General features: G+C 36.4%; 1 protein-coding gene and 1 pseudogene across 1 annotated transcript; one reads left to right on the top strand and one right to left on the bottom strand.

The window, feature by feature from the left end:
• The window catches only part of LOC138154808 (NXPE family member 4-like), a 362,284-nt pseudogene that overhangs the window by 193,406 nt on the left and 146,540 nt on the right, over positions 1–22,338 (top strand).
• LOC138155451 (NXPE family member 1-like) lies at positions 13,806–22,039 on the bottom strand. Its single transcript, XM_069080705.1, has 5 exons — positions 21,944–22,039; positions 19,729–20,462; positions 18,199–18,260; positions 14,663–14,878; positions 13,806–14,341 (listed from the first exon to the last, which is right to left on the bottom strand). The coding sequence occupies exons 1-5, from the start codon at positions 22,037–22,039 to the stop codon at positions 13,806–13,808; spliced, it is 1,644 nt and encodes a 547-aa protein (XP_068936806.1).

The following is a 22,338-nucleotide window of genomic DNA, read 5'->3' as shown; positions in this document are numbered from 1 at the left end:
AATCAAACAAAAATATCCCCACAGAAACCCTATTATTAAAAAAAATTTCTGACAACTTACTTTTCACAATATGGGAGAAGTGATCTGTCCACTGGTGTAGGGTAGAATCTCCCAAGTAAATGAGTTTTCCTTTCAAACAACTATTGATTACAGTCAGATTATTTGGTTGAGGTAGTTTACAAAGTGCTGGATTCCACCTTCTTTGCAAAGAATGACCACGGGGAATAGGGGACTTCATTCCAATCTGGCATTTCTCTCTCACTGTTTCAACATCTGATAAATTTAGTGCATTCAGAATTAGTCTATCAGAGCAGTCTTCCTCACTATCACAATTACCAAAACATTCAAGCAGAGTGATGTCATCTCTCACTAATCTGAGTACTATGGGTTCAAGCAATGCCCCAAGAATACTCATATTCATGCACCACCCAAAGGATAGCCTTAACAGCTTTTCTAAGTTATTTTCAGGAATTTCAAGACTTCTATAAAATACCTTTTTAAAAGAAGATGATGGCACTAATGTTATTTAAAAATATTCATATTGAATTGTTTTCTAATAATGGATAGTGGTTTTCTATACTCCATCTGTGCTCCTTCACCTAATCTCCCTTGTGACCCAGGCCATTAACACATCTGATGACTTTTAGGCTAGAAGATCAATATGATTATGAAATACCACAAAGCTACTTGGGTCCCTGAGGATGGAACTGCTGAGACTGGCATCATTAGAATGGTATTCCAAAGACGAGAGCTAACCCCATAAAAAATGGAACGAAACCCAATCCATTGTTGCTCTGTCTTTTAAAGAACCACCAAGCAGGGGCAGCCTTCAGCCTTGCCTTCTTTTTCCCTGTCCTCAGAGCACCAGGCACCACCTTTCAGAGGAAGTAAGATGGAAGAGTAGAATGGCTGCTGACACTGCTTAGAGGAGCTAGGAGTCACCCACTACAATTTTCTAGTGAGATGGAGGGCCACTCAGACCTACCATCTACCTTGCCAATGAGTCCTGAAGTATTATAGAACTTACAAATTGCCCTGCCACTCCAGACTTTCAGGCCTCTAGGACACTTCCATCTGATCTGCCCACACACAATGTGCCGCTGGGTCTATCTTCCCAACCTTTGGACACTTGGGTATTCTAGGATTATCCATACACTCTACACCTGAGCTCTCTTAGACATATTGTTTCTCCCAATTAAAATGTGAAGTTCTTGAAAGCTAGGACTCTCTTTTCATTTCTGTGTGTATCCTTAGCATTTAGCAAAGGGCTTGGCATATATGAAAATGTTTCTGTTCATTCGAAACATGGATTAATTCCCTTTGTGGAAAGAAAAAAATGTGCCTTTCATGATATTTTAGTAGATGCACATATCAGAAAGCCAAAAAACATAGCAAACAAAAAAGAAAGAAAAAAAAAAGAAAAACAAAATCCAATCTCCTTCAGCTTTTTTGATTCAGATGAGTGCCAGGTAACTTGTATTAATGAGGAAAAGATACCACCAGATACTCTTCATGAAGACTCTAATGACTTCATATAAAGAAAGTCAAGAAACACCAGAAATCACAGAGAAAGTCGTTTGGAAAGAAGAGGGTATAAAAGCATGGACAAACCCAAACCTTACAATCTAAGGACAGGATCAAGAATAGTTTTAGCACCAGGCTTCCTGATTCATGCTGTTGAGTGACTTGGGACTGTATCCTCAATTGCCAATGAATCTTACTTATAAAATGTTAATCTATCTGGTATCCTGACTTCAGAAGAAATGAAGACACAAAATGATTTGTTCTATTTATAAAAGGTCAATTACATTATAAAAATAAAAGATTGGAACAACCTATTATTAGAGTTACCAAATACTCAGCAATGAAGAATATCTCATAATTTATAAGAAACTTTGTTTCATTATTTAAATTATTATATGCTGCAAATAAGAGACTATGTTAAGGGAGAATCAGAGAAGAGTGCTCATATCGTTCTAATTCAAAGAAACAGCTCATCTTTATGTAATCTTTTCCAATTTGCCACTTGATACTGAGATCCTGGCTAAGGCCTAAATTTTAAAAAAATTAAGAAAAGAAATGTTTGAAGATTAGTATCCACATACCCAGAAGCTTTTTGTATACATAGGCCTAGCTCAGGACTGGACACAATTTTAACAACTTCTCTACCCAAAATTTTCAATCCAGTTCCATGAATATTTTGTTCATGGAACTAGAGCTTATACTTTTATATTATATATCACTTTTAAAATAGGATTGGCTTTACCAGGGATTTTACATGTTGGTCAATTGGTTGATCCAAAAACAAGAAAAAAATGCATTTCTGTTACATAATGTGAGTGAGATTACCACTTGTCATTGAATCCCATGATTTAAGAATGCATTTCCAGGAAAATGCCAACTTCATCTACACTCAACTTGAGATGGCTCCACCTGAAATCTATTTCTCAGTCTGACTCCTTCATAGATGCCTTCAAATGGTACCAGAGCAGGATGACTGGTCAGATGGGAATAACTCCTGTACAGATTGAAAGGGGTCAAATGAACATGTACACACCCATGCATGTCTAATTAAGAAGAAAAACTAGTTGAAACTTAAGTTGGAAACATTTCTTGGCATGGGATTTCTATTTTTTTCTTTTTTTGATTCCCAAGGAATCTGGCACTTAACGACACTTCCTCTGATGTGCCCTAAGGGGAGTTACCTGGTCATGACACAGGCAGATTACATTTGAATAAGGGTGAGTGACTTTTATAGAGTTATAAAGTATAACCCACAAGAGAGCAGAGAAGAGCAGACTTACTGTTACACTGGGAGACAGTGATGGGTTTAAAGCCTCTCATAATTTCAATCCCTGCATTGGACCTTGAAGAAACAACAACACAAGTTAACCTTCCTTCAGCCTGGATGCAACATGCAGAGCTACAATAATAAAAACAAAAACCCAATATTTTGTTCCTAAATTTCTGCAGTTTGGTTCTTTTCTCAACAGCCAGGTGATACAGTAGATGGATTATGGGACCTGAAGTCAAGAAGACCTGAACGAAAATTCCAGAAGCAGTTGTTGTGGTCCCTCCTGGTGCTCTTTCCCTGTGCTCTCCAGACCAGCACCTACCTTTCCAGAACACAATAAATTCTAATACTACTAAAACCGTTTGCAATGTTAAGAAAAGTTGTTACCCTCTTCATCACTTTTTCTGATTCATATAAATTCTTGATCTCTATACCAGGGGGCACAAGGCAGATGAAGAAAATTGCAGACCAATAGCCCTAATGAATGTTAAGACAAAAAAAAATTAAGCAGTAGGCTAAAACAAAATATTAGAAAGATTGCATCTGTAATCAGGTTGGATTCATATTAGAAATGCAGTAATGATTCAGCGTAAGGAAGACTATAAATATTATAAACCATGGCAATAATAGAAATAATAAAATATGCTTTTGTTAGGAGATGCTAAAAAAGGCTTTTGATGTAATCCAACACTTGATTCTATAAAATATGTTAGAAATTATAAGAATAAAGGGATCTTTCATTAACCTAGCAAATAAAATTTTTCTAAATCTCAGAACAAACATTATGAGACATGCAGAAAAGTAAGAGGTCTTTACAAAAAGATCAAGGATAATGCAAAGATTCTTATTTTCACCACTGCTACTCGACATAGTGACATGGAGACCAGAAGAAATTGAGGGAAAACTTATGGGCAAAAAGTAAACATGATTGCTATTTTTAGATTCAATGTTATACTTGATACATATATGTTATACAGAGAACCATCTCTGGGATTAATGGCAACATGATTCAGGAGCAAAGCAAGGAGAGGACTATGGATCTTAGTTGGGAGGATCCAGGTGAGAAACCTTTGCCTAATTAGTCCAGAATTTCTTTGCAATTTGTTTTCCTGCATGAGTTTCAGGGGTAAGTCTGAATCTCCCTCACTTAATGCAATTTTCTACTGAGTCATATGCAAAAAAGAATCTTTGTTAAACAAATATTTTTTTCCACCATCTTCCAGGATTAAAATCTGAGATTTTTCTCATAGACAAAATCTCAAGATTGCTAGAAACTTTTAGTGAAGCATTAACATGATGTTAAAATGAATCATTGATCAATCTATTTTCACAGATTCTGCACCTACTTTTTTTTAGTTATTTTAGTAGGCCTTGGGGATGCAAAGACAAAAATTAAATAATCTCTTTCCCTGAGGAATATCTAATCTAATAAGTGACTGCTGTTCACAATTGTAAAACAGGTTTCCTTTGATCATTTTACTATATCCCTTTGTATGGAAAGAACATTATTTAGAGGTTATTTTTTCCATCCCCCTAACCTTTTTAGTAATTTCAGTCTTTTCCCCTAATTTTTACACATTTCTCACTTTTTGTCTCACTCCCCTTTGATGGTAATTTTTCTAAGATCTTGAATTCCAGGCATTTCAGTCTTCCCTCATGCTGGGCATAGTTCTCCAGCCTCAGTCTTTGCCCTAAGTGACTTCTGAAGGGATAGAACTGGCCCCAGTTGGATGCTGGGCACTTTATCTTAGACTAAGTGGAGCACCTCAGAGCTACATGGACATATGTCCTACCTCCAGTCCCTGTCTCTTAGGAGACTGAGTGTTCTAGGCATCTCTCTAATAACTATAGATTATAGGGAAGGCACTTATTTGCATGGGTAGAATGAGTTTCTATACCTGGAGATTCCTATGCCTGTGAAACCAACAACCCAGTCCTTATCCATATCCCCATCACAATTGTTTGATATTGGTTTAAAAACAGTATAAATTTCTGGAGGGGAAGACCTCCTTATTTGTCCCTGTGACTGATTTTGCAAAAACTACTTCAAAGGAATTTCATTCCCATAAGCTCTCTTACTGCTTCTATTTGTCCACCCTGACTCTAGTTTTGAGCTTTTATGCAAAGTATTAATTTTTTAAAATTTTATTTAGTGTTCAATATCCCCTCTTTTGTTCCCCTTCTCTTCCCTCTCAGTTAAGTGGTTAACTTAACATCCCCACCCTACACTTTCTCCCTTCCAACTTCTTTTCCTTTTTAGTTATTTTCATCTGACATCTTTTTCTTATTTCTGTTACTTTGTTCACTTCACTAATTTTCTTTTTCTTCCTGTGTATTTTGCCATTTAAATCTCTGGTTTATTGTTTATATTGGTATTTATTCCTTCTTTGGTCTCTTTCTGTTTCTTGTGGAGTTAAAGTATTTGAATTAAGGTATTGGAGCTCCCTCTTCTAACTAATGTCAGCTATTTTTTTGCCTCTTTAATTAATTAATTGATTTCTTTTTAATTTTCAATATTCATTTCAATAAGATTTTGAATTCCAAATTTTCTCCCCATGTTTCCCCTCCTATACCCCAAGATGGCAGCCATTCTGATTACCCCTTCACCTGATCTGTCCTCTTTTTGTCACCACCACCATTTTTTCTTATCCTTTTCCACTTCTATTTTCTTGCAGGACAGGATAGATTTCTATACCCCATTGACTGTTAATCTTATTTCCCAGTTGCATGTAAAAATAGTTTTTAACATTTGTTTTTAAAACTTTGCGTTACACATCATCTCCCTTCTTCCCTCCCCACCCACCCTCATTGAGAAGGCAAGTTATTCTGTATAGGGTATACATGGGTAGTTATGCAAGATATTTCCATAATAGTCATGTTGTGAAAGACTAACTATATTTTCCTCCATCTTACCCCACCCCTATGTATTCTATTCTCTCTTTGACCCTGCCTCCCCTCAAATGTTTTTGCTTCTGATTACTCAGTCCCTTTATATACCCTTCCTTCTATAATCACTTCCTCTCTTTTCCTCTTCCCCCCTACTTTCCTATAGGGTAGCATAGATTTCCCTGCCTAATTGAATGTGTATGTTATTCCCTCATTAAGCCAAATCTAATGAGAGTAAGGTTCACTCATTCCTTCTCGTCTCCCCCTGCCATTTCTACCACTGTAAAAGCTTTTTTTGCCTCTTTTGTGTGAAATAATATATCCCATTCTACCTTTCCCTTTTCCCTTTGCTCAGTACATTGTTCTCTCTCAGTTTTTAATTTTATTTTTTAGATATCATTCCCTTCATATTCAACTCAATTTCTACCCATGGCATATATACATATGTGTATGTATGTGTGTTTATATATGCTTGTATATATATGTGTGAATATATCTATATACACATTCATATAAGCACACACACATAAATGTATATGTATATATACGTTTGTGTCTGTGTGTGTATGTATGTATGTATATACCTATTCCCTCAAACTACCTTAATACTTAGAAAGGTCTCATGAGTTACAAATATCATTTTTCCACATAGGAATATAAACAGTTCAACTTTAATAAGTCACTTATGGTTTCTCTTTCCTATTTACTTTTTTATGCTTCTTTTGATTCTGGTATTTGAAAGTCAAATTTTCTATTCAGCTCTTGTCTTTTCATCAAGAATGCTTAAAGTTTCTCTATCTCATTGAATATCCACTTTTTCTCCTGAAGGATTATAATATGTTTTGATGGGTAGGTGATTCTTGGTTTTCATCCAAGTTCCTTTCACTTCTGGATTATCATAGTCCATGTCCTTCAATCCATTAATGTAGAAACTGCTAAATCTTGTGTTATTCAGAGTGTGTTTCCACAATACACTGTTTCTCTGTGACTGCTTACAGTATTTTGTCCTTCACCTGGGAACTCTTGAATCTGGCTATAATACTCCTAGGAGTTTTCTTCTTCGGATCTCTTTCCTGAGGTGATTGGTAGAGTCTTTAAATTTTTATTTTACCCTCTGCTTTTAGAATATCAGGGTAGTTTTCCTTTCTTATTTTGATCATGGCTTTCAGGTGGTCCAATAACTTTTAAATGATCTCTCCTGGATTTATTGTCCAGATCAGATGTTTTACCAATCAGATATCTGGCATTGTATTCTATTTTTTCATTCTTTTGGTTTTCTTTTTTAATTTCTTGATTTCTCATAAAGTCAATAGCTTCCATTTTCTCCATTCCAATTTTTAAAGAATTTTTTTCTTTAGTGAGGTTTTGGACCTCCTTTTCCAATCGGCGAAATCTGCTTTTTAACTCCTCATTAGTTCTTTGGGCCTCTTTTGCCATTTGAGTTAGTTTATCTTTGAAGTTTATCTTTTCAGGGGTCTCTAAGGGAGAGCTGTGTAAGCTGTTGACTTGCTTTTTATGATTTTCTTGCAACACTCTCTTTTCTCTTCCCAATATTTTTCTACTTCTCTTACTTGAGTTTCAAAATCATTTTTGAGCTTTACAATGGCCTATGAGCAATTCATGTTGTTGCCTTCTGAGTGAGTATTTTTACCTTCTTTGTCACCAAAGTAAGATTCTAGGGTCTGAGTATTTTTTTCTGATATTTGTTCATTTCCTCAGCCAATTATTTGACTTTTTAACTCTTTGTTAAAGTAAGGCTCTGCTTTCTGGTGTTGAGGGTATACTGTCCCAATCTTCAGGGATTTTGTATAGCTGTTTTCAGAGATGTTTCTAGGGATCTGTAAATTTTTATTTCTTCCCAGGTGGTATGATCAAAGGAGAGGTGTTTATTCCTCCACTGCTGTGTGCTCTGGTCTGTGAGTGACCACAAACACTCCTTTCTGCCTTGGAACTCTGAGGAAATTTCCCTCTGTTTCCTTTATACAAGCTTTACCATGCCATTGCTCCTCCTCACCCCAGGAACACCACCCAGGACTGCAACCCAAATCAAAGTAAGGGCAAAGCAAGAGAATCCTTCCTCAGTGCCAGAAAAAGATCTCTTTAATTCCCTTCTTATCACCAGCTTGATATCCCCAATATCAATGGACCGTGAGCTCAGAAAGCTGCCACCCCTACCCTGAGCCTGGTACCTGATTTTGCTCCTCTCTTACACAGGTCCAACAGACCTTCCTACTAACCTTCTAAGTTGTCTTTGGTGTTTGTGGGTTGAGAATTCTGGAAAGCACCACAGGTGCCAGTGATTCTGTACCCTGAAGCCCACTATGGGTTTGATTAGACCAGGTCTGTGGTCATACATTTGGTGCTAGACTGGGTCCTCTCCCAGCCTGGTGAAATAGACCTTTCTTTTCTACCTTTCACGTTGTCTTGGGCTAGAAATTTGTTTCATTCTGTCATTTTGTGCTTTGTGCTGCTCTAGAATTTGTTTAGTCATTGTTTACAGGTATTTGGAGGGCTTTGGGGAAGATCTCAAACAAGTCCCTGCTTTTACAATGCCATCTTGATGTCTGTTATTGCCTTTATAAATCTTGTGTCATTGCCCCCACACTTTTTTATGCCTTCTTCTTAGAAATATCCATATATGAAGGGAATAATTTGGATAGAAGCAGTTTCCCATGGTAGGAGTTTTCCAATATTTCAAATGATATGATTCAGTTCTCTTTCTGCTGATGTTCAATCTCCTCTTTGTTCATTACATGTCATCTTGGGGTCCATGACTCCTCTCCCACTCACCCATGACCACACACATTTTTGGGTGCCAGCCATCCCTTGGAACCTCTCATTTGCTCTCCTCTTGTGGATAAGATATTGTCTATAAAGGCACAACACTATCATATAAGATGGTCTCCCAATCCACACACTTTTTGCCCAATAAAACCCATCATTTGGTCTCCATCTCCCATACCAGTTACCCATCCCACATTTCCCCTATAGCAATGCTCTTCAATAAGCTCTCTCTTCCCCCTTTCTTCTTAAGTGTGTCCATAATCACTTGCTTCCAGATTCCCTCCTCAGTCTTTTGCTCCTCTCCCTCTCACTACTGCACAGATAATATGAAGTGTGTCGTGTAAGGCATCCGCACACTTCTCACATTGGGAGATATGGGAGTTTGGCCCCCCTGGGTCCCTGCTTTGAGTAAACCTTTTAGGCCAAGTCATGATACCACTATATTTCCATTGCCTCTGTCTTAGACATAACCATTTCCCTCTGGGGCTTATGATTTTACAGCTGTGTTCTATGTTGCTCCTGTCATCATCTACTGCACCCACCCTCAAGTAGCTCCTCTTTTCTTTCCCTTGTTTGGCCAATATGTCTTCCATTTCTTATGCAGTCAATGGGTATACAAGTTGAGTCACTGAAATGAGTTTGCATTTTATATATTTTCAAGTATTGTATAAAGTAGATGTGATAATATCCCAGATGTTTTTGGCTTCAGATAAAGCAATACTTAGGAGAAAATTTTTAATATTAAACATTTTTATTTTTTAAAAAAGGGAGAAAGAACAGATCAGTGAAATGCAACTATAAATGCTAGAATACCAACATATTTTCAAAAAAATAGTTGAACACCAAAATAAAAATGTTGAAAATCAAAGAAGAAAGTAACAAAACTGAAAGGAAAAGAAAAAATATTGAATTAATAAATAAAACTAAGAGACATTTTTTCTAAAATAAATTAAAGCCTTAATAGATTTGAATTTTTAAAAAGAGAAATATAAAAATTAATAGTATCAAAACTGAAAAAGGAGAATCAACTGAAAATGAAGAATGAATGAGATTTTCCCAAACTATATGCTGATAAAGCCAATAACTTAAATAAAATAAATTAATGTTTCAAAAAAATATAAAGCCTAAGATCAACAGACTAGGAAAGAAAATTTAAACAAGCTAATGACAGAGAAAGAACTTGAATGGTGTACCTCAACTCTTTTTTTTGGAGGGCAATTGGGGTTAAGTGACTTTCCCAAAGTCACAAAGCTAGTAAGTGTGTCAAGTGTCTGAGGTCTGATTTGCACTCAGGTCCTCCTCACTCCAGGGCCGGTGCTCTATTCACTGCACCACCTAGCCACCCCATACTTCAACTCTTAAAAGCAAACATCAAAACAAAAACAAAAACAAAAAAAACAACCCAAGAACCAGATTGAGTCACAAGTGAATTCTATCAAACATTTGAAGAACAATTGCAATATTGCACAGTTTGCCAAAAACAGCTTAAAAAAGAATTTCACTAAATTTCTTCTATGATACAAATATCCAAAATGGGGTTGTCAAAATTTAAAGAGAAAATAATAGAACAATATGTCTAATACAAATTATGGCAATTAAAAAAATTGTTAACATGAAAGCAGTAACAGCATATCATAAGGATTATATATTTGACTGCAGTGATTTTTAATAAGCTCTACTTCGAGAAATTTTTTTTAAAGTATATTTAAAAAGGTGAATTGATAAGTTCCAGGGAGGGGGTAGAATTGCTTAAATTTTTCTTCAAATTCTATGGTACAGGATAGAATTTAACAGTTTTTCTCCCCCTTTACTGGTTCCTCAAGATTGTTGGCTTCTGTTTGTTCTTTCACCCCTAAAAATATTCTGGAAAAAGGAGTATTTCAAAGAGAACATAGAGAATCTGTTGGTCTAAACATCATGAAACAGTTTTAGTTAGAAGATGTTTTCTGCTCCATATTTTCTATGGGAATAAGAAGTAATCAAATTTCAATGAGGGCTTATTTGCAGTTTGAAGTCTTGGAATGATACAGGGGAATATTTTTGCAGAAAGTCTTGAATTTATAGGCACACTTTTTGCAAGAGACAATGGAACTGCACATTTTTGTTGGCGTGCATATATGCAATAAGGTTTTTAAAAGGTGGTGTGTGCTTTGAGAAATGAAAATGCATTTTCAAGAGTTTAAATACCTTATGAATGAAGAGGAATATAAACACCACTTACTTCCACCTCTTCAAGAGAAATAAAAAAAATAAATGATTCCTAAGTCTGTTTTTCTCTAGTGTCCACCTGTGAAACTGTTTTTGTTCAATCTATAATTATTACAAAGAGTAAAAATCTGTGAATGGAGGAAAAAGGTTAGGTGTGATATTTTTTCTGGAATGTGTGTCATATTTTATTTCTAATAGGATCAACTCACCATTTAAAATTTGAATACCTGTTATTGAAAGTGTAGAATAGTGTCAACATGTACAGATACATATGTATTTATAGACAAGCTTATCCCAAAGAAGAGATAGAGTTACACACTTCCTCTCTACTATGCAGATATGGTTTTATATGGGTATGCAACATAGTATGTAATATCAGACTGTTTTTAATGTGATTGGCTTTACTGAATTTTTTCCTTCTTTCTCTTCCTCCCTTTTTATATTCTTTGTCGTAAGGGAAAACAATCTGAAGTGAGGAAAAGGAATGAATAAAAAAGAAATGCAGATATATGAAAACAAAATATATCAGTAAAAGAATTTCTTTATAAAATGGACTCAATCCATGCCAGAATAAATTCAATTGAGCACAAATTAATAGATAACAAAAATAAAACTGAGTAACGAACTTAGAACAAAGTAGAAATAAAAAAAAAAACCCAAGAAGTTTATTTTTTTCAGTCCTTACTGTTAGAACCTTTCAACCCCACATAAACTCCTGGGTAGAAGTCACCCTCATAACAAGTATGGATAGTCCAGAAAAGTGGATCAACCTATTGCCCATGTCTGAGAATCTATATCTCATTCTGTAGCTCTAGTCCATTGGACTAATCAGTCTTTTAAAGTCCCTATAGTTTGTTGTTTTATTTATAATTGAAAAAAACTGGAAGCAATCTATATGCTCAGTAATAGAAGAATAGCTAAGTTGTGGCAAGTTCCCCTAATATAAGAGAATATTATTATATGTTCAAGAACAAGCAATATCATATAATGAATAGAGTGCTAGATCTGAAGTAGAAGGACCCTAGTTTAACTCCGACTCTGCCAATTACTACTGGTACAACCTTTGCAAGTCACTTAATGTTTCATTTCCTCATGTATCTATGAATTATAATAATATCTAACATTAATAAAATGGTTTAAGGTCTGCAAAGTGTTTTATATATGCTTTTTTTTGGTCCTCACAGAACTCTGTAAAATTGGTGTTATTATTCTCCCCATTTACAGATGAGGAAATTGAAACTGAGTGAGGTCCGCAACAAAATCTGGAAAAACCTTTATGAAATAATCCAAAATGTGTGTGTGTGTGAGTGTGTGTGTGAAGCAAAACTAAAGGAATAGACAACAAACATGAAAGAAGCAATGTTGACAGAAATGAAAACAAATAATCCCATTCAAAATTTAGAAAGTGTAATGGTAAAGTTGCTATGATATTTTATTCATTGAAATTAATTTTAAAGTAAATAGTTACAAGACAAGTTTAATTAGTAGTATTGCTGTTCAATATTAAGTGTGCAATTTATTTGATTAAGAAAAACACTTCTGGGGTGGCCAGGTAGCACAGCGAGTAAGAGCACTGGCTCCAGTGTTGGGATGACCTGGAGATCGAATCCCGGGCTCAGACACTGAGCACCCACCCAGAAACACCTGGCTGTATAACCTTGAGCAAGTTACTTAAGCCCAATTGCTTAGGAGCGGTCAGGTGGCTCAGGAAGTAAGAGCACTGGCTCCAGTGTCAGGATGACCTGGATCAATTCTGGGCTCAGATACTCAGCCCCACACTCAGAAATAACTGGCCGTGTAACCTTGAGCAAGTTACTTAACCCCGATTGCTTTTAAACAAAAAAAGAAAAAAAAAAGAAAAACACTTCTCAGTCCAATCCTTCTAGAATTTTGTTATAATTTTTGTTTGGTGGATTTTTTCCATTCTCTGAAAATGCAGCATTTACCTACATATTTTTTCAAAGACAGAAGGCATGTAATAGTTTTGAATCCCAAAGTGAATAACCACCTTGCTAAATTATTCCCTAAATGAAATTAAGGAAAATAAGAAAATAAATGATGACCCATTACTTTTCCTGAAACAAATGAATACCTGATACACCAGTACACACACATTTAGGCAACAGACACCCTTACACATGTATCAGAAGACATGCAATATGCACAGATTTAATATTCAAAGTTTTGAATGTAACTTTTCACCTGAGGGACAGTATCAAGTATTTTAGACTGATATAAATCGGATTGGTGTTCTATTGCAAAACATTTGGCCTACTGTTCTCAAGCTCCAAACCTTTTCTGATCCTGGTAAATAAAACTCCCATCACTAAGAAGTCCCCTTCCCTTCTCAAGAATGTATTGGTCCCTTAAAACTCTAACCTATCATTCAAAATCTTTCATTGAATCCAAATCACTACTCCAGCTTTGTCTATGAAGCTTAAATGAAGACCACAAATTTATCAGAATTCTCTCACATGTCTCCATTTGGCTGAGAGCTTCATCCATGCCTGTGGTAATGTAAAAGAGCCTCTTTCCTTTTCCCTTTGGGATCCTTTCTCAGAACTTCTTCTTCCATAAAACCACCTAAAGCCTGGATATTTGTAGGGGTCCCTGAGTAACCAACAGTACATTTCAATAAAACAACCCAGATGTAGGTTTAATCTTGAACAGTGCAGACAATTCCCTCTGTGGTATGATCAAATCCTTTAGCCTGCAATCTAAATCACTTATTTGGGTGGGTCTTGTTTTCTTGCTGTCTGTTTCAAGATGTTATTGCTCAAACCTATGTTCTAGTCATTTCTCCCCATCCTACTGCCAACACATACATCCTGGAGATCTAGGGTCACTGGATATTATAGAAATCAAGAATATCAAAGAAAGATGATTTCCCATGTGACTGGTCAATCAAGGAATCAGTAACATTGTATATTTATGACATATCTCCTATTCCAAAAGGGCATGTAGGGCCTCATACTTTCCTGTTGCCCCACCACCATGACACACCATCTTACCATCTTATTTTCTGCTATATACATATCCCCTAGAATCCGTTATTAGGTATGTTTGGTCCTCTCATAGTACTTGATAGATAAAGCGATAAAGAGCCCTTCCTGGTGATGTTGTCCCCAGTCCCTTAGCATATGTAGTTTAAGAACATATTAATCTGATTTCCAACAACATTATTAGGGGGGTGCAGGATTCTAGAGTCATAGGCAATGGTCATGTCCCAGGCATCGATGAAACCCACATTGAGATCCCGGAAAATGTCCCTCATAATAAGGTACTGAATATAGCCATGAAAATCACCAAATCGCTCAGCCTCAGTGTCCATTTCCCTAATGTTTTCTGCCTTCAGGATAACTCTGGTCTCTGGACTTCTTAGCCATAACCTCAGAATTGCCCTTTGGATATTGATAACTCTTCGGATGTAGAGGTCGACTGGGAATAATCTGAAATGTTGTCCAAGGGTGATGACTATGACTGTGTTTCTGTCTCCTGCTATTCCATCAATTTCACGGGTAATATAGTCATTATCTTTTACTGAGTACAGACTCTCAGTGAAAAATGGATGTCCATGTTTTTTCCATTGAATATGAATGTGTCTTTCTGTATCCAGCAGTATGTACTTCTTATATGGTGGGTTTCCATGAAAATCAAAATGTTTCAGTGCTGATGGGGGGAAAAATGATAACATGTTTGAAGGAAAGAAAACAATCTTAGCAGTTTTCAGTACAGGTCAAACTAATTACCTCACTCTTAATATAATTAGTAATTAGAGAATAGTTTTTGCCTCACATGCTATAGTCACCCTCCCCCCCAATTAAATTTTATAAAGCTACACAAGAAAGGAAATGAAAATAATATTTTCTTCTGCAAAATATAAGAAGTACTTTCAAAAATTCCCCCCATCCCTGCAAAGGTCAAGAAAATGAAACAAAAATATTCCCACAGAAGTCCTATTATTAAAAAAATTAAATTCTGGCAACTTACTTTTCACAATATTGGGGAACTGTTCTATCCACTGGCGTAGGGTAGAATCTCCCATGAAGTAAATGAGTTTTCCTTTCAAACAGCGATTGATTACATTCAAATTACTTAGTTGAGTTAGTTTGCAAAATGCTGGATTCCATTTTCCTTGCAAAGAGTAACCACTGGGAATAGGGGACTTCATTCCGACACAGCATTTCTCTTTCACTGTTTCAACCTCTAATAAATTCAGTGCATTCAGAATTAGTCTATCAGACCAATCTTCCTCACTATCACAATTACCAAAATATTCAACCAGATTGATGTCATCTCTCACTAATCTGAGTAATATGGGTTCAAGCAATGCTCCAAGAATAATGATATTAATATGCCACCCAAAGGACGGCCTTAACAGATTTTCCAGGACTGTTTTCAGAACATATTTATTTTTTGCTTTTTGGGGGAGGGCAACTGGGGTTAAGTGACCTGCCTAAGGTCACATGGTTAGTATGTGTGCCAAATATCTGAGGCTGGATTTGAACTCAGGTCCTCCTGACTCCAGTGCTGCTGCTGTATTCACTGTGCCACCTAGCCAATCCCCTTTTCAGGAATCTTAAGACTTCTATAAAATACCTATTTGAAAGAAAATGATGGCAATAATGCTATTTTAAAATACTCATTTTGAATTGTTTTGTAGTAATGGATAACATCTATACTCCTTCACCTAATCTGCCTTGTGACCCAGTTCTTTCACATATCTGATGTCTTTTAAGCTAGAAGATCAATATGATTATGAAATATCACAAAGCTACTTGGGTCCCTAAGGATGGAACTGCTGAGACTGGCATCTTTAGAATGGTATTCCAAAGAAGAGAGCTAACCCCAAAAAGAAAATGGAATAAAACCCAAAGCATTGTTGCCCTGTGGTTTAAGGAACCACCAGCAAAGGCAGTCTTCTGCCTTCCCTACTTTTTCCCTGTCCTCACACCACCAGGCACCAAGACCCTTTCACAGGCAGTAAGATGGAAGAGTAGAATGGCTGCTGACACTGCTTAGAGGAGCTGGGAGTGACCCACTACAATTCTCCAGTGAGATGGAAGGCCACTTTGACTTACCGTCTGCCTTGCCCATGAGTCCTGAAGTATTATAGATCTTAAAATATGCCCAGCAACTTCAGACCTCCAGGCCTCCAGGGCACCAACATCTGATCTGCCCACACACCCAATGTGCCCCTGGGTCTGACTATCTTCCCAACCTTTCGACAACTGGGGATTCCAGGATTTTCCGTACACTCTACAGCTGAACTCTCTCAGACATATTGTTTCTCCCAATTAAAATGTGGGCTCCTTGAGAGCTAGGACTATCTTATCTTTTCCATGTGTATCCTTAGCATTTAGCAAAGGGCTTGGCATATTTGGAAGTTTTTCTATTCATTCCAAACATGGATTAGTTCTCATTGTGGAAAGAAAAAGACGTGCTTTCATGATATTTGGGTAGAAGTACATATCAGAAAACCAAAAGCCATAGGAAGCAAAAAGGAAAGAAACAATGAAAAGAAAAGTGAAATCAACTCTCCTTCAGTTTTTCAATTCAGATGAGTACCAGGTAATTGGTATTGATGAGGAAAAGATGTCACTAGATACTCTTTACGATGACTCTAATGCATTCTTCCTGAAAAAAAAAGTCAAGAAACATCAAAAATCACAGAGAAAGTCATTTGGAGAGAAGAGCGTAAAAAAGCATGGACAAACCCAAGCCTTACAATCTAAAGAGAGAATCAAGAATAGTTCTAGCACCAGGCTTCCTGATTCATGATTTTTGAAAGACTTGGGACTGTATCCTCACTTGGCAAAAATCTTACCTATAAAAAGTTAATCTATCTGGTATCCTGACCTCAGAAGAAATGAAGACATGAAGTGATTTGTTCTATTTACAAAAGACCAATTACATTATAAAAATAAAAGATTGGAAGATCCTATTATTAGAGTTACCAAATACTCAGCAATTAAGAATATAATTTCATAATTTATAAGAAACTGTTTCATTATTTAAATTATTATATGCTGCAAATAAGAGAGTATGTTAAGGAAGAATCAGAGGAGAGTGCTCATATGGTTCTAATTCAAAGAAACAGCTCATGTTTATGTAATGTTTTGCAATTTGCCAATTGATACTTAGACCCTGACTAAGGCCTAAACTAAAAAAAATAAAATGATGCTTGGGATCTGAATGATTAATTAGGACATAACCACATAACTTTATTAAAGATTTTAAATATATAAACAGAAGGAAAATAAGGAAGCTAAAGAAAGAGTCCTCAAATATGGAAGAAATCCTTGTGGTCTGAGTTGGGTAGTAGCTCTTAATTACTCAGAATAAGGATAATTGGACCATAGATTTGAAACTAGAAGGATCTTTAGAGGTCATTTATTGCAACCCTCTTCTTTCAGAGATAGGGAAGCCAATGCTTATAGAAATTTATTCTCTGTGATGGTCTAATGGCTCAGGCATCAGATTTGAGGTCAGGAAATATGAGTTCAAAACCCACTTTGACTTTACTCGCTATATGGCCTTAGACAACTCATGTTACTTTTCTGTTCTTCAGTTTCCCCATGTTTATAATTGGATGGTTTAACTCAATGACCTCCTAAGGTCTCCTCCATCTCTAAGACTATGATTCTCTGAGCAGAGTGGCAGAGTGTAGGGATGTGAACCCATATTCTCTGATGTCAAATCCAGCACTCATTGTGCATGCATCACATTGAAAAAAGGATGCAAAATTCATCAAAATAATTTTTTGAAAGAGAAAAAAAGTAAGAAAAGAAATGTATTGAAGATTAGTATCCACATACCCAGAAGCATCAGGTATACCCAGAACTAACTCAGGATTGGACATAATTTTAACTACTTTTCTACCCAAAATTTTCAATCTAGTTTCATGAATATTTTCTTCATGGAAATAGAGTTTATATTTTTATATTATGTATCACTTTTAAAATAGGGTTGGCTTTACAAGGTTTTTCCATGTTGGTCAATTGGTTGATCCAACAACAACAAAAAATGCATTTCTGTTACATAATGTGAGTGAGATTTCTACTTGTCATTAAAGCCCATGATGTAAGAATGCATTTCCAGAAAATGCCAACTTCATCAACTCACAACTTGAGATGGCTGCACCAGAAATCTAAAAGGAAATCTATTTCTCAGTCAGACTCCATCATAGACGCCTTCAAATGGTACCAGAGCAGGAAGACTGGTCAGATGGGAATAATTCCTGTACAGATTGAAAGGGGTCAAATGAACATGTACACACCCATGCATGTCTAATTAAGAAGAAAAACTAGTTGAAACTTAAGTTGAAAACCTTTCTTATCATAGGATTCCTATTTTTTTCTTTTTTTGATGCCCAAGGAATCTGACACTTATCACACTTCCTCTGATATGCCCCAGGGGGGAGTTACCTGGTCATGACACAGGCAGATTACAGTTGAATGAGGGTGAGTGACTTTTATAGAGTTATTGAGCATGACCCACAACAGAGCAGAGAAGAGCAGACTTACTGTTACACTGGGAGACCGTGATGGGTTCAAAGCCTCTTATAATTTCAACCCCGACGTTGGACCTTGAAGAAACAACAACACAAGTTAATCTACCATCACCCTGGATGCAACATGCAGAACTACAATATAAAAACAAAACCCCAGTGTTTTGTGCCTAAATTTCTGCAGTTTGGTTCTTTTCTCAACAGCTAGGTGATCCAGTAGATGAAACATGGGACCTGGACTCAAGAAGACCTGAATGAAAATCCATCTTCAAACCATTTCTAACTGTGTGACCCTGGGCAAGTCACATCTCTCTGCCTTAGTTTCCTCAACTGTAAAATGGGGATAATAATTGCATCTGTCTCCTAGGTGGGTGTGAGGCTCAAATGACAGAATATTTGTAAAAAAAAATTCTCACCACAGTGACCATGATATTTTAGAAGCTTAACAACTACTTTATTTTCTTCCATCCATCCTGTGCTACCTTTAAGCTAGAGAAGCTATGTGGTACAGAGGAAAAAGGAATTCAGTTTCTATCTCTGACATATATCAGCTAAATGACCACGGAAAAGTCACAGACTCTTAGTGCCCCAGGAAAATCTCTAAGACTACAAAGGAGTTGCTGATATACAGTTATGCATATGTAGACAGAAAAGTCACAGGACTGGACAGGAAAACATTTTAATAAACCAAAGAGAACGTTGAGATTAACTGAAGGACATTTTCAATCAAATGTTCTAGGTTGGCATTTCTCATCTTTCTACCACCCCCACTTCTGGGCTCCATATTTTCTTGTCTGAATCAGGTTTTAACTGGCAATTCAATCTGTGGATTACTATGGGCAAAAGTTGAGGAAAAAGATATTCATTGGAATGAAGACTGTTAAAACTGATCCTGTAAGTCACTATTAATGACATCTAGGTGATACAGTGAATATTGTGCCAATTATAGAGGAAGAAAGACCTGAATTCAAATCTAGCTTCAGATTCTTATGTGACCTGGGGTAAGTCTTAAACTCTGTGTGCCACAGTTCTTTTCATCTGTAAAATGGGAATATATCTAGTACCTATTGCCTAGGTTTGTGGTTAGGATAAAATTAAATATTTGTAATGCACCATATAAATGTTAGGTATTATTGCTGCATCCATCACCCTATATGATACAGGTTGCTTTACTTGGGCTTCCTCTTTCATGGATTGAATTCAAATATAATATAATATATGATATGATATATGTAATTATATATTATAATATATATTATAAAAATATATTATAAAAATTAATAGCAGTCAGTTTTAAGAACAGAGACACAATGTTCTGCAATATGCATCCCACTGTTTACACAAGCAACCACTTGTGTTTACCCATGGAATTAGATATATATATGTATATATATAATATATTATAACATAACATGATATGATAAAATTAATATAATATAATATGGCTAATTTGGATCATCTAGGTAAAAGAGTCTTATGTGTATGTATATGGTTCAAACCTAAAGTCTTCACATTAACCCCACTGTATATTTGAAAGTCTACTTACTTATGTAAAAGATTTTTCTCCTTTATACTAAGATAAGAAACTCCACTACTCCTGGCTGTCATATGGGTCAGTGCATCACAGGACACTTGTGGAGGCTTCACACAGTAGAAGGCTTCTTGGTCTCGGTGGTCCAGGTACTGGCACAGTTCAGCACTTGCGTCTACAACCAGGCTGCATTTACTGAAGACTTGAGAAGTGCCCTTGGCAAAATGGCCTCTGAAAATCACTTTATCATAGGCCTTTTTCCTTGCTCTCCAGAGGGCAGACACCCCTTCACTGGGGTGCATGAGCAGAATTGATATAGAAACTTTACCTGCCCAGAATAAGGTAAAATTGACAAGGTAGGTGCCATTGTTGAAATCTGTCACCTGTCCCGAAGCTCCTGCTTTCAGATCTGGGGAAGAAATCCTGGATCTTAAGAAATCTCCTCCATATTGTTTTCTGTGCCCCAAGTAGTCTCTCACCTCCAGGAGAATATTTAGGTGATCCCCCGTGCAGTAGGTGGTCTTAGGATTGATGATTTTGGCCACACTGTGGGCTGCACTTGTGGTGGTGTTGACATGAGAGAATGGTCTATATGGGATCTGATGATCCAGCTGCTCTATGATTTCTTTAATTCTCAAATCAGTCTCTGTGGGTTCTGTGGCAGTGCTGACTGGTTTTTCAGGACAGGAAGACTTGTTGCAAATGTCCGAGCAATGAGAAGAGGTCGAAAGAATGAAGACAGAAGGAAACTGGAGTAATGAAAAAATGACACATTGTGTGGATATTGCAGAAAACACATTTCTGGTTTGTAACCACAATTTCTTTTCAGTTTATATATATGACATGAGATTATATTTCAGAGCTGGAAGAAACATGTGGTTTGGTTTTGTTTTGTTTTTTTACCATCCAAGGTGTTTCCAGCATATACTGGTAATTTAGAAATTCTTAGGAAGCAAATTGTACTTATATGTGAGAGATAAGTGTTGGATTTGGGAGTTGATTTATATGAAGTATACTCAGGTGAGGAAACTCCTTTTACCAATGCAAATTGAGATTTTCTCTGCAACTTATAGTATTAGAGTCACCTAAAATATTGAGTGATTAAAATTATTTGCCCAGGGTCACACAGCTCATGTATGTCAGATGTGGACTCGACCCAGGTCATCTTGGTTTTGAGGATGGCTTTGTATCCACTAAGCCACTTTGCCTCTCCTATATGTATTAATACATATATATGCAAATGTGTAGTTATATATGTACCTATATATTTATAGACATGTATAGATACTTCTTTTGAAGACAAATAGTTCCCAGTATTTTTGTACACTTCTCTTTCTTCGTGTTTGGAATTATTTTTTTAAGTTTGTTTGTGATTATCATGTTTTATAAATACATTTTCAAGAGAGAAGAGTAAATGATACTTGAAAATGCATATAAAAGTCAATAATAAATAGTAACCAGGGGCCAGCTAGGTGGCACAGTGAGTAAGAGTGCCAGCCCCTGCATCAGGAGACCCAAGATCTGTTCCAGCCTCAGATACTGGGCACCCACACAAAATAACTCACCATGTAACCTTAAGCAAATTACTTAACCCCAATTACTTTAAAAAAATTAATAGCAATCAGTTATAAGAACAGAGAGACAATGTTCTGCAATATGCATCCCACTGTTTACACAAACAACCACCTGTGTTTACCCATGGAACTAGACATGTGAAAAAAAAATTGTCAATCAATAAGTGAAATAAAAACATTTGAGTTGGTAAGAGACAAAGTATATTCCAAAGGTGAGGATAGGTCATATCCTGATATGGTCTGGATCCAGCTCAAACTGGCTCTGGAGTAGTCCTCCCAAGAAATGATATATTTGTGCCTATGGACAATCCCAGGCTTCCCAGTGGTCAGAAGTTAATCAAATGTGCTATTTTTTCTTATCCAGAAATTAGTTTAGAATTTGGTATATCCTGGAGTCTGTAATAGTATTAAGCTCTTCCATATATATCCTAGAAGTTTTTATTGGGCCTGAGGCAAACAAAAAAACTGCTTAAATCCCTTGGTTGCTTGCAGAGCTGTGGAAAAAACTGAAGGACAGAATCTCTAGCCAATATTGGCTTGAGGGTAGGGATTTCCAGTTAGCTGTTTAGGTAACCGATATTCTTCTGTGCAAGCTATGGCAGTTATTTGGTTTGTCTTGGGGTAATGTGAATACTAAAAGAGAAAACAATTCCTACCTTTGAGAAGTTTTCTGTAGCCATCAAAATGATATAGGCAGCTAACACCAACATCAGAAACAGCAGTATTTTACAAGTAGTCACAGAAGAAGCCATGGCATGTCCTATGAGAGATGATCAGGAGAGAAAGGACACCAAGGGGGAAGAATATCCTTTCATGCTCATTTTCCCTCATATTTAGATGTCCTGCCACGTCCTGTGCTCCATTTCTTCACAGCTGCTTAGTGTCCTTCTTGGCTGCTGGCTCTTTTGCCTTAGTTTTGGGTCATCAATCTGTTTTATCAAGGAAGGAAACAGGAAATTAAAAAGTTCTAGATGTTCAACGTACCAGGTCAAACTGCTCAAAGAATCTTTTTTTTTTGTTTCCTCTTCCATTTCCCCAGTTACAAATGATC

Source organism: Petaurus breviceps, unplaced genomic scaffold (genome assembly GCF_028583685.1).
Source record: "Petaurus breviceps papuanus isolate PSGF00001 unplaced genomic scaffold, PetGlider_PUasm1.0 91133, whole genome shotgun sequence".
NCBI classification, from domain to species: domain Eukaryota; kingdom Metazoa; phylum Chordata; class Mammalia; order Diprotodontia; family Petauridae; genus Petaurus; species Petaurus breviceps.
Note: the sequence above shows the minus strand (reverse complement) of the source record. Positions and strands in the feature narration are given on the sequence as shown.

Coding starts and splice junctions, on each gene's coding strand:
- LOC138155451 (XM_069080705.1), bottom strand. CDS start 22,039: ATGGCTTCTTCTGTGACTACTTGTAAAATACTGCTGTTTCTGATGTTG. Junction 14,879..18,198: donor CACGGTCTCCCAGTGTAACA/GTAAGTCTGCTC, acceptor TGAATTTATTAG/AGGTTGAAACAGTGAAAGAG. Junction 14,342..14,662: donor GTTCCCCAATATTGTGAAAA/GTAAGTTGCCAG, acceptor TCCCCCCATCAG/CACTGAAACATTTTGATTTT.